Source organism: Bubalus bubalis, chromosome 16 (genome assembly GCF_019923935.1).
Source record: "Bubalus bubalis isolate 160015118507 breed Murrah chromosome 16, NDDB_SH_1, whole genome shotgun sequence".
Taxonomy (NCBI): domain Eukaryota; kingdom Metazoa; phylum Chordata; class Mammalia; order Artiodactyla; family Bovidae; genus Bubalus; species Bubalus bubalis.
In genome coordinates this window covers 974,212-986,458 of record NC_059172.1, presented here as the reverse complement: position 1 = coordinate 986,458, position 12,247 = coordinate 974,212, and the positions used below count along the sequence as shown (strand labels likewise).

The following is a 12,247-nucleotide window of genomic DNA, read 5'->3' as shown; positions in this document are numbered from 1 at the left end:
CTCTCTCTCTCTGGCTGCCCTGGGTCTTTGATGCGGGCACGGGCTTTCTCTGGTTGTGTTGCTTGGGCTTCTCTTGAGGTGTGAGGACTCTAGAGCACGCGGGCTCAGGAGTTGTAGTGTGCGGGCTTACTTGCCTTGTGGCATGTGGGACCTCACTTCGCTGACCACGGATCAAACCCATGTCCCCTGCATTGGCGGTGGATTCTTAAACACTGGCCCCCAGGCACGTCCCTCAGCTCATTTCTGTCAAGAATTCCCTGTATTTTGATACTTCAGTTAAAATAACTCGATAGATTTCTATTTTCTTGACCATGTTTTGGGCGGCACAAAGCCCAAATCCACTTACCCGATTTGACCGAGAATACTAGTTGTCACAGGTCAGCATAGCTCTGAGATCATGCTTCTCTTTTCATTCATAATCGGAGAGTTGAAACACCACTCACAGTCTTGGTAAAACCCCCTGATGGACTTGACTTCTGATGCTTGGCTGACTGAGACCTTTCTCTGTCCCTTCCTGTCAATGTTTGTTTGCTTCCCAAAGCAAAGAAGCAAACAAATCAGAGGACTTGCCTTCTAATACAAAGACTTTTGGGGATTATATGATTTTTGAAGAAAGGTGTATGCATTGACAGAGGAAGAGTAATTTATTTGACCCTTACAATCCTATTACTTTTGTTGCCTTAAAAAGGTGGCATGTAATAAAGTTCAGTAAATAAATAGGAAAGATTTAACACCTAACTTAGCAGTATGATGGGTGGTGGTGGTAGTGTACTCGTGTCTGATTCTTTGCAGCCTCATGGACTGTAGCCTTCCAGGCTCCTCTGTCCATGGGATTTCCTAGGCAAGAACACTGGAGTGGATTGCCATTCCCTTCTCCAGGGAAGTCTTCCTGATCCAGGGTTTGAACCCAGGTCTCCTGCATTGCAGGTGGATTCTTTACCGTCCGAGTCCCCTAGGTAGAATAGACAAAGCCTTACACCCTACCCCGCAGTACCTGCCAGTCTCCAGAGTAGTCCTATCTCTGCTTTGAGATTAGAGTCCACTGGCTAATTAGATCCACTGGGAAGAGGCCATCCATGCTGTGAAAATAGCTCCCTCCTTTTAGTCAGATGGTGGTGATTAGTACAGTCCTTCTCGGTGGGGAGGGGTTGGGTCCAGGACCCCGCTGGATACCAAATCCCTGGGTGCTCAAGTCTCTTACATAAAGTGGCGTAGTATTTGCATATAATCTACACATAGCTGACTACCTTAAATCACTTTAAATCATCTCTAGATTACTTATGATGCCTCAGTTCAATTCAGTCCAGTCGCTCAGTTGTGTCCGACTCTTTGCGACTCCATGAATCGCTGCACACCAGGCCTCTCTGTCCATCACCAACTCCTGGAGTTCACCCAAACCCATGTCCATTGAGTTGGTGATGCCATCCAAGCATCTCATCCTCTGCCGTCCCCTTCTCCTCCTGCCCCCAATCCCTCCAAGCATCAGGGTCTTTTCAAATGAGTCACCTCTTCCCATGATGTGGCCAAAGTATTGGAGTTTCAGCTTTAGCATCAGTCCTTTCAATGAACACCCAGGACTGTTCTCCTTTAGGATGGACTGGTTGGATCTCCTTGCAGTCCCAGGGATTCTCAAGAGTCTTCTCCAACACCACAGTTCAAAAGCATCAATTCTTCAGTGCTCAGCTTTCTTCACAGTCCAACTCTCACATCCATACATGACCCCTGGAAAAAGCATAGCCTTGACTAGACAGATGTTTGTTGGCAAAGTAATGTCTCTGCTTTTCAATATGCTGTCTAGGTTGGTCATAACTTTCCTTCCAAGGAGTAAACGTCTTTTAATTTCATGGCTGCAATCACCATCTGCAGTGATTTTGGAGCCCCCCAAAATAAAGTCTGAGACTGTTTCCCCATCTATTTCCCATGAAGTGATGGGACCAGATGCCATGATCTTAGTTTTCTGAATGCCTGGTACCGTGTAAATGCTATGTAAATAGTTGTCAAATAGTTGGCAAATTTGAGTTTTGCTTTTTGGAACTTTCTGGAATTTTTTTTCCCCTTGAGTATTTTTGCGTTGAATCCATACACACAGAACCTGAGGATACAGACAGCGGCCTGTATACTGTGGTAATTACGGTTAGTTCCGCGAGCAGACACCCAGCGTGAAGGGCAGTTGACTTGCTGTCCTTCGTGGATTTCCCTGGGGGTTGCTGGCGTCACAGAGCATTCTGTTAACGTCGGGATTGCCGTGGGGCTTGGAGACCTGCTGGGAAAGGCTCAGCGGAGCCTGGCGGGCAGTGCCAGCGCGGGGACTGCTGGCTGCCCGCGTCTTTGCCGGCAGCACCGCCCGGCGTTCACTGAGCACGTAGTGCGCCATGTCTCACCTCGCCTAAGGCTCACACCAACGCGGGGAGGCGGGAGACAGGATGACCCTCGTCCACAGGTGAGAGGACTGGGGCTCGGAGGGTAAGCGGCCTGTTCACGGTCACTGACTGCTAAGGGTGGAGCCAGAATGTGCACCTCGTCTGATCCTAACTTATGTCTTAAACTGTGCTGTCCAGATCACCCCATTCCTGACAAACCGTTGAAAAGCGCATTTAAAACAGTATTTATTTTTATTTATTTGGCCATGCCAGGTCTTAGCTGTGGCACGTGAACTCTTGTTTGTGGCTTGTGCAATCTGGGTCCCCAAGCAGGGGTCGAACCTGGGTCCCCTGCATTGGGAGCTCAGAGTCTTACCAATACAATAAATAGGCATTGAGGATGTGTTAGCTGCAAATTTAGCATGGTGATTAAAAAAAGAAAAACGTTTGGATTGCTTCCTTCAGTCAACAGCATTTCTTGAGCACTCCTTGGAGAAAAGGTCCTTCCAGGGAGTTTTGGTTAGAGAAAAGCAGGCCCGTGACACCGGTCGGAGGTCACTGAGCCGTCTCACGGAATGGTGAGTGGATTCCAGCCCTCCACCTGACACAGGCTGGACTCACATGGACCTGGGAGAAGATGAGCCAGGGAGGCGGTTCTTGCACCTTCACCCGGTCCAGGAGACGGGTTTGGATCTGAGGGATGCGGGTTCAGACCTCGCGTCTACCTCTTCCTGCCGTTACGGCCTTGATGACATCCTCGGCTGCGTTGAGCTGCAGCTCGTGCGTAAAAAGGGTGGTGATGGTGACGTCACAGCCACGCAGGGAAGAGCCTTGTTTATGGGGCAGGTGTGCGTTAACTCAGGTTGAGTTCTTAATAACATTATTGTGCGGGGTAATGTCAGTCTTTTTCAAACAACCTGAACACACAGACAAACAGCACTGAATGCTTCGATTCAGCACTTAGATTTCCTGCTCGCCCTGCCCTTCCCAGTCTTTGGTTATCTGGCAAACGCACAAAAAGGAAGTTAACGGCATGTACCTGCTCCCCTGAAGTACTCAGAAAGTCACCTTTGAAAAGAACTAACACTTCCAGGAAAACACAGACACAAAGTTAGAAGGAACAAAAAAGCTCTGCGATTGGCCAGTGGCCCATCCTGAAGTCCTGAAGTTGTTCTGCAATTCCTTGGTGAGCTGACTAAATCGCTGGATTACTCAGTCAGAGTCCCCGAAGCAGCTCCAGATGGGCAGGCTACTGAGGACAGAGGGAGGGGCAGCTTCTGTGGGTGGAGGATGAGGGGAGGCGGCAGTGGAGGCCCCTGACCTGGAAAGCTCTGCAGACAGACTGAGGACGGAGCCTGGGGTCCAGTTCTCCCATCCGCTGGGCCGTCTAGTCAAGTGTCTAGAGCGACTCTGAGCTTGGGGTCCAACAGTCTCATCCTACCAACAACTTCCTACCTTGAACAGATTTTGAGTCAGGATACTCTTTACGTTATGGAATAATAATATTCCAGGAGATATTTTTCGAGTCATCCAGTCCTTAGGAGTCATCAAAACCTTAGGCTTTTGACTTCTTTTTTTAAAAATCGGAGTATAATTGCTTTATGATGTTGTGTTAGTTCCTGCTGTACAACACAGTGATCAGCTATCTGGGTCCACATGTCCCCCTCCTGCTGGACTTCCCTCCCACCCACGCCTCAGCCCAGCCCTCTCGGCCGTCACAGAGCTTTGGGCTGGCCCCCCGTGCGGTGCAGCAGGTGCCCACCCGCTGTCTGCATCACACGTGTCGTGTATCCACGTCAGTGCTGCTTTCCCAGTTCAGCTCGCCCTCTCCAACCCTGCTGTGTCCACCGGTCCCTTCTGTGTGTCTCTGTCTCTGTTCCTGCCCTGCAAATAGGTTCATGTATACCAGTTTTTAGATTGCACATATGTGCATAGACTTGGATTACCGTGATATTGAATGGTTTGCCTTGGAAATGAACAGAGATCATTCTGTCGTTTTTGAGACTGCATCCAAGTACTGCATATCGGACTCTTGTTGACCATGATGGCTACTCCATTTCTTCTGAGAGATTCCTGCCCACAGTAGTAGATATAATGGTCATCTGAGTTAAATTCACCCATTCCAGTCCATTTTAGTTCACTGATTCCTAAAATGTCGATGTTCACTCTTGCCACCTCCTGTTTGACCACTTCAATTTACCTTGATTCATGGACCTAACATTCCAGATTCCTATGCAATATTGCTCTTTACAGCATCAGGCTTTGCTTCCATCACCCGTCACATCCACAACTGGATATTGTTTTTGCTTTGGCTCCATCCCTTCATTCTTTCTGGAGTTATTTCTCCACTGACCACCAGCAGCATATTGGGCACCTACCGACCTGGGGAGTTCCTCTTTCAGTGTCCTATCTTTTTGCTTTTTCACACTGTTCATGGGGTTGTCAAGGCAAGAATACTGAAGTGGTTTGCCATTCTCTTCTCCAGTGGACCACATTCTGTCAGAACTCTCCACCATGACCCATCTGTCTTGGGTGGCCCCACATGCCATGGCTCATAGTTTCATTGAGTTAGACAAGGCTGTGGTCCGTGTGATCAGATTGGCTAGTTTTCTGTGATTGTGGTTTTCGTTCTGTCTGCCCTCTGATGGAGAAGGATAAGAGGCTTATGGAAGCTTCCTGATGGGAGAGAGACCAGGGGGAAACTGGATCTTGTTCTGATAGGCGGGGCCGTGCTCAGTAAATCTTTAACCCAATTTTCTGTTGATGGGCGGGGCTGTTTCCCTCCCTGTTATCTGACCTGGGGCCAAACTATGTTGGCAGTAATGAGGACAATGGGGACCTCTGTCAAAAGGTCCCATGCATGCACTGCTACACTCAATGCCCCCAACCCCATAGCAGGCCACCGCCGACCCACGCTTCTGCCAGATACTCCTGGACACTCACAGGCAAGTTTGAATCAGTCTCTTGTGCGGTCACTGCTCCGTTCACCTGGGTCCTGGTGCGCACAAGTTTCTGTTTATGCTGGACTGGATGAAGCACAAGCTGGAATCAAGATTGCAGGGAGAAATATCAATAACCTCAGGTGTGCAGATGACACCACCCTTATGGCACCCTTATGGTGAAGAACAACTAAAGAGCCTCTTGATGAAAGTGAAAGAGGAGAGAGAAAAGTTGGCTTAAAGCTCAACATTCAGAAAACGAAGACCATGGCATCTGGTCCCATCACTTCATGGCAAATAGATGGGAAAATAGTGGAAACAGTGTCAGACTTTATTTTTTGGGGCTCCAAAATCACTGCAGATGGTGACTGCAGCCATGAAATTAAAAGATGTTTGCTCCTTGGAAGAAAAGCTATGACCAACCTAGACAGCATATTAAAAAGCAGAGACATTACTTTGCCAACAAAGGTCCGTCTAGTCAAGGCTATGCTTTTTCCAGTGGTCATGTATAGATGTGAGAGTTGGACTGTGAAGAAAGCTGAGCACCGAAGAATTGATGCTTTTGAACTGTAGTGTTGGAGAAGACTCTTGAGAGTCCCTTGGACTGCAAGGAGATCAAACCAGCCCATCCTAAAGGAGAACAGTCCTGGGTATTCATTGGAAGGACTGATGCTGAAGCTGAAACTCCAATACTTTGGCCACCTGATGGGAAAAACTGACTCATTGGAAAAGACCCTGATGCTGGGAAAGATTGAAGGCAGGAGGAGAAGGGGACAACAGAGGATGAGATGGTTGGACGCCAGCTTGACCCCTGGTCTGGGAGACCCCAAGTGCCGCGGCGCAGCTGACCCATGCGCCACGACTCCTGAGCCTGCGCCTCGAGCCCAGGACCGCAACTGCTGAGCCCCGTGCACAGCTGCTAATGCCCCTGCGTCTAGAGCTGGTGCTCCACAGCAAGAGACGCCACCGCCGTGCGAAGCTTGCACACCACAACGGAGACCCAGTGCAACCAGAAATATGAGTAAATATAAAAAAGAGAACTCAAGTTTCTTTCCCCTGCTTTCTTCACCAGTTGCAGAGCTGTGATCAGGTTTTCTTTTCTTTTTTTTTTAAGAAGTGGATTATTCACTGGAGGAAAGGGCTGCTGGAAGCTGCATCGTGAGTTGTCTTTCCGTTGCATCTCAGGGGCTAAGACCCTCCTGTGTGGCATCTTATGAGGTTTCTGTTTGTTGACTGTGGCCGTGTTGGCGTGCCCCTCACTGTGGAGGGCAGGCAGGTCGATGTGGAGGCTTCGAGACCTCTTCCAACGAGCCGTGCCCTGCACGTTGCAGCCACCCCCGGAGGGGCACCTGGTGCCTGTGAAGATGGAGCTGCGGCTGAACTTCACATCCGGGTAGCAGAATCCATGTGGTCAAGGCACGCCTCCAAGTGCTTTCTTCTTATTCATTTGGCTACACCGGGTCTTAGCCACAGCATGTTGGAGCTTCTTCAGCTGTGGTGTGGAGACTCTTAGTTTCAGGCCGTGGGCTCTAGTTCCCCGACCAGGGATTGAACCCAGGCCCCCCTCACTGGGAGCAGGGAGTTGTAGCCGCTGGACCTCCAGGGAGGCCCCCAGGACTTTCCCATACACACCTGGCATAGTCAGGAGCACCAGAACAGAGCAGACATGCTCCTGGCTTCAGCTCCTGGGTCCTGGTCGTCTGTGGCGGTCCGCTGGTAGGAGGCGTGTCCAGGGGCGCTGGGCGGCTCCGGCCCCAGCGCGGCCATTGCTTCGGCAAGCTCCTCGCCTCTCCTCTCGTTTCTCTCCCCCCGCCCCGTCCCCTTTCCTTTCTCCCTGCCTGTCCTCCTCACTCACTGTGGCTCCCGCTTCCGGAGCAGCTGAAGACCTGCCCGGTGTCCTGACCCTTCCCGCTGACGCTTCCTGGGCTTTTCCTGGCTCTTCTTGACTCCAGCCGGGACCCCCCATCCAAGGTGGGCAAGTGTCTCCTCTTCAGGGAGCAGTGAAGATGGAGCTTCGTGGACGGCTGTCAGCACGCCCTTCTCTGACTGTGGATGGGTGGACGGGGCGCTCCCTGGGGCCGGTGGGCCTCAGAAGGCTTGCCCAGAGTCACCACCTCTCTGCACGAGCCCCGACGCTGGGTGGGGAGCTCTGCTGAGCGTTTCCCCTCATTTGCGGCCAGGCTCTCCCTCCTGACGCCAAGGCTGTGGTCTCTCTACTTACAGATCGAGGAGACCCGTGTCAACATTGACAAGATCTCTGAGCACGTGGAGGAAGCGAAGAGGCTCTACAGTGTCATCCTGTCTGCGCCCATCCCCGAGCCAAGTGAGTGCCACACGGGGCTCAGTCACCCTCTGGGCCCGGCTGGGCCTCGGGTCCCCCTCAGAGCAGCAGGGGAGGGCGTGTTCCCTCACACTCGCGTGCCTGCCGGGTCACCGCCCGCCCTCCTCACCCTCTCCTGCTCACACTGCCCTGTTAACGTCTGTTTATTAGACTGCGCCAGCTCTCTGATGCAGCACGCGGGATCTTCACTCTGTGTTGCAGCATGCAGACTCTTTAGTTGGGGCCTGTAGGATCTGGTTCCCTGACCAGGGGTCGAACCCGGGCCCCCTGTATTGGGAACGCAGAATCTTAGCCACTGGACCCCAGGGACGCCCCCATCACCTCTGCTTTTTGTGGCTCCACTTGGCCAGACTCACGTCTCCTTCCCAACGAGCTCCTCTCGTGGCTGGCGGGGACTCTGGCTGCTGCTGGCGTGTCTCAGCTCTGCCCCCGCTTTGGGTTTCTGGAAGGCGCAGCTGTGCTGTTTTCTCTGCTTGAAACGCTTCCCCAGTCCCTCCTTTTTTCCACGAGGTGTTTTTACACTGTAGGTCGAGGGCAGGGTGCCTGGAAAAATGCTTTTAAAAACTAAGCTCCCTGTGTTCTGATGACGGGTGTCTGGGGAGCCCCTGGGGATATGTACTGCCCTGGACGCCTGAGAAAGCACCACACCTCCTCCGTCGATTGTTGTCACTGACAAAGCGTTCAGTCTCTTCTAACTGATGCTGCCGGCCTTTGTTTACCCAGAAACCAAGGATGACCTGGAGCAGCTCACGACCGAGATCAAGAAGAGGGCCAACAATGTCCGGAACAAACTGAAGAGTAAGGGGCTAAGGGAGCAGCCAGCCCCCCAACCGTCCCACGTCTGGGGTCCAGCCCTCCTGGAGCAGAACGCTTCCTCATGGGGGTGACATCGCACGTGGCGTCTTTGCTCGTGATCTGGGCTCTGTCTCCGGCATGATGCATGATACCCCAGAACTGTGTCTGGTTGAGCGAGGCGGGAATTGGAATTTGGGGACGGGAATGGAAGTGTGCTTTCAGCTGGTGAATGACTGGTGGCTCGGGCCCCTTAGCTCAGCCCCTCGCCTTGTCCTGGTCCCGTGTCCTCCCGCAGCACCTGCGTACGTGTGAACAGTGATGTTAGAGATGTGAGGATGCCAGATAGACTCGTCTGCAGGCATCTCCTGGGGACCGGGTGTATCACCTCCCTCACGCCCACTCCCCCCCCTCAGTTAGGGCAGTGTTCTGTGAAGCCACTCTCATAGATTCAGTTCGGCTGGGAGCCCAGAAGCTTCCTTAGGTCCGTGGCTGTCATCTGCATTCTTATCCCACTTACTGTCTTTGGTGATGAGTGCATGCTGTTGGTCAGGGAGAGAAAGCGGCGTTGCCGAGCCTGAGGTATCATTTCTTCGCCCGCTTCGGACCGTACTGCCTGTTTTCATGGGGGCGGAGTGGAGGTTTTCGGTGGCTGCTTCCAGTCCGGCAGTGAGCCTGTGCCCACTGTCTGCATGTTCGTGTTTGATTTTCATGTTGACGTTGCGAGGGGGGCCCTGCAGTGCACCCATTTTACAGAGCAGAGAACAGGAGCGCCGAGGGCACGTGGCTTTTCCAGGGAGACACGCCGGGGCGTGGCAGGGCAGGGATTTGTACTGCCGCGCTGAGACGTGGCCGAGGGAGAGCCTGGAGTGAAGGTGTCCTGGGGCTCTGATGTGAGACGGCTTTTGAGACAGGACCTGCCTGCTGTTCGTCTCCTGGCCGGTGTGTGTGTCTGCGAGAGGAGGCTGCATTGCACCGTGAGCTTCTGGAGGGGAGCGGGGGCTGCGTTGCTGGAATAACCTTCTCTCCCTTCCAGGCATGGAGAGGCACATTGAGGAAGACGAGGTGCAGTCGTCGGCAGACCTTCGGATTCGGAAATCCCAGGTGAGATTCTTGGCCTAACAACCATCTATCCCAATCCTTTAGTTTTTTTTTTTCCCTTAGCTGTGGAGTCTTTTTTATTTTTTTTAAATATTTATTGAAGTAGAATTGATCTACAATATGGTGTTAGTTTCAGATATACAGCAAAGTGATTCAGTTATGACGTATACACACACGCATATGTATATTGCTTTTTCAGATCCTTTTCCATTGTAGGTTATCACTAGATACTGAATATAGTTCCTTGTGCTACACAGTAAACCCTGTTTTATATATAGCAGTGTGTGTCTGTTACCCCCATACTCGTAGTTTATTCCCCCACCTCCTCTTTGGTAACTATAAGTTTGTTGTCTCTCTGTTTTGTAAATACATTCATTTGTATTAGTTTTTAGATTCCACATACTTAGTACCAGTGATGTTATATGACGTTTGTCTTTGACTTACTGCATGTAAGTGAGATGCTCTCTGGGTACATCCGCGTTGTGTGAGTGGCCATGTTTCATTCTTTTTCGTGGCGGAGCGTTATTCCATTGCATATATGTGTCACGTCTTCTTTATCCAGTCATCTGTTGATGGACACAGATTGCTTCCATCTCTTGGCTCTTATGAGTAGTACTGCGGTGAACACTGGGGTCTGTGTATCTTTTCTAATTAGAGTTTTCATCTTTTCTGGATCTGTGCTCAGGAGGGGGATTGCCGGATCATATGGTAGCTCTATTTTTAGTTTTTTAAGGAACCTCCCTCCTGTTCTCCATAATGACACCAATTTACATTCCCACCAACAGTGTAGGAGAGTTCCCTTTTCTAGCTGTGGATCTTTAAAAACAAACAGACCTTATGAAAGGTTGTTGTTGAATCAGGCGAATACACCGGGATTCTTGGCCCCCAGAGGAGAAGAATTCAATCCGGGGCCAGAGACGAGGCTTGATCGCTCAGAGCTTTTGTGTAATAAAGTTTTATTAAAGTATAAAGGAGATAGAGAAAGCTTCTGACATAGGCATCAGAAGGGGGCAAAAAGAGTACCCGCTTGCTAGTGTTAAAAATGAAGTTATATAATCCAAAGAATATCTGGAGGTTGTAAAGACCTCATCAGACCTACTCCCATAATTGGCAAGATACATCCTTGTAAAGACCAGGTCTACTCCCATAATTAACATTTTAAGATAACAGAAGGTTGAATCCAAAGACTGTCCTTAGGCAGGATACATTATTGTTATATAATCCTAAGGAATGTGGAGAAAGAAAAAAAGTTTGTCCTTTCTTCCTTCTTGAGAATTCCAGACCCCTCTCTCCTTGGGGACCCCTAGACTCCCTATCTACCTGCCTAGGAACTGACTCTCTCACTTATTTGGAACTCAATGTGAAGAACTGTTAGAGGGGAGCTGCCCAGGTCAAAGTGGGGGACAGGGCTGGTCCCTCTCACACCGTCCTCTCAGGAGGCGCCTGAGGTTCCCAGAGCACAGGCGAAGGTGTAGTGAGCCTCCCTGGTTTACAGGAGAGGAAACCGAAGTCTTCTCTCTGGAGACTGTTGGGCGTCAGTTGTCCAGCTTGGAGTCAGGCTGTTTGGCGGTCGTCAAAGATGTGATCCTTGTCATTGAAGAGCGGGCATGACGTGCCCCGTGTCACAAGCAGGCTGTGGCACAGGAGCCACAGGAGAGAGGGCAGGAAGACGGGACCAAACCCTTGTGCTCCCAGCATTGGAAGAGCCTGGAAGGACTGAGGTGCCCAGAGGAGGCTGGGCCTTGGACGGGCAGGATGTCGGCATGGGCAGGCTCAGGGAGAGGTTGCCCTTGGAGGCCTGCGGGCAGGAGTGGTGTGTGTAGAGTAGGGGCGGTGTAGGGCAGGTGGGGCGGTGTAGGGCGGGTAGGGGCGGTGTAGGGCGGGGTAGGGTGGGTAGGGGGTAGGGGTGGTGTAGGGGGGTGGGGCGGACATGAAGAGAACAGTCTGTCTAGAGACAGCAGTTAGTCACAGGATAGTGGGCGTGGAGTTTTTGGTAGAGAACCCAGTGCCATGTTCCAGGGGCCTGTGACTGCGGTCTCAGGAGTTGGGATCTGATCAGCTAGCTGGTGTGCATTTGCTTTGGGTTGCAGTCTGTTAGGATAATCTGGTAGCCATTTGAAAACTGGCTCAGCATGGGGCACGTGGGTCTCATTGGGTTTTTGCAATGATTTTGGTCTGAATTTGCCTGGTGATGGTCGGTTTAAAAAAAGTGTAGATATTGGTGATTTGGCAAAGGAAAAACCTTTGTTGGGTGTTGATGCTGAGAAGTGGGCAAGGAATAAAAATGATGATGATTTGAGTTTAGGCACCAGGGCTGTTGATGGAATGCATTGAGTCAGACGCAAGATTTGAAGCAGGAAAAGCTGGGTGATCAGTTTGAGTAAGAACACAAGGGTCTTGGGATGTGGAGGGGAGTCGGGCAAGGCCTCTGACATTCCCTGAGTATCTCCTTTGGCCTCAATTACTCTGTGAGTTCAGCAAGACAGGTTAACAGATAACTGAAAACATGCTTTGAAAAGGTGAGCTGACTTTCCCCATGGTGTAAAGTTTGGAAGCCAAAAACACTGAGTCTTGTACCTGGTCTTTGGGTTTTTTTTTTTAATTTCTTTACAATTTTGAAAGGTTACTTTCCAGTTACAGTTACTACACAATCTTGGCTATATTCCCCCTGTTGTAAAATGCATCCTCGAACCTATCTGACCCCAGGCCTTTGT

The 12,247-nt window shown here is 50.9% G+C and overlaps 1 protein-coding gene across 8 annotated transcripts in view; it reads left to right on the top strand.

The window, feature by feature from the left end:
• Positions 1–12,247, top strand: part of STX3 (syntaxin 3) — a 49,575-nt gene that overhangs the window by 24,577 nt on the left and 12,751 nt on the right. For all 8 annotated transcript variants that reach the window (XM_044929064.1, XM_044929066.1, XM_044929065.1 and 5 more), the window contains exons 3-5: positions 7,523–7,622; positions 8,364–8,438; positions 9,469–9,536. In XM_044929064.1, coding sequence (XP_044784999.1) covers positions 7,523–7,622; positions 8,364–8,438; positions 9,469–9,536 — 243 coding nt within the window. The remainder of the gene's footprint in view (positions 1–7,522; positions 7,623–8,363; positions 8,439–9,468; positions 9,537–12,247) is intronic.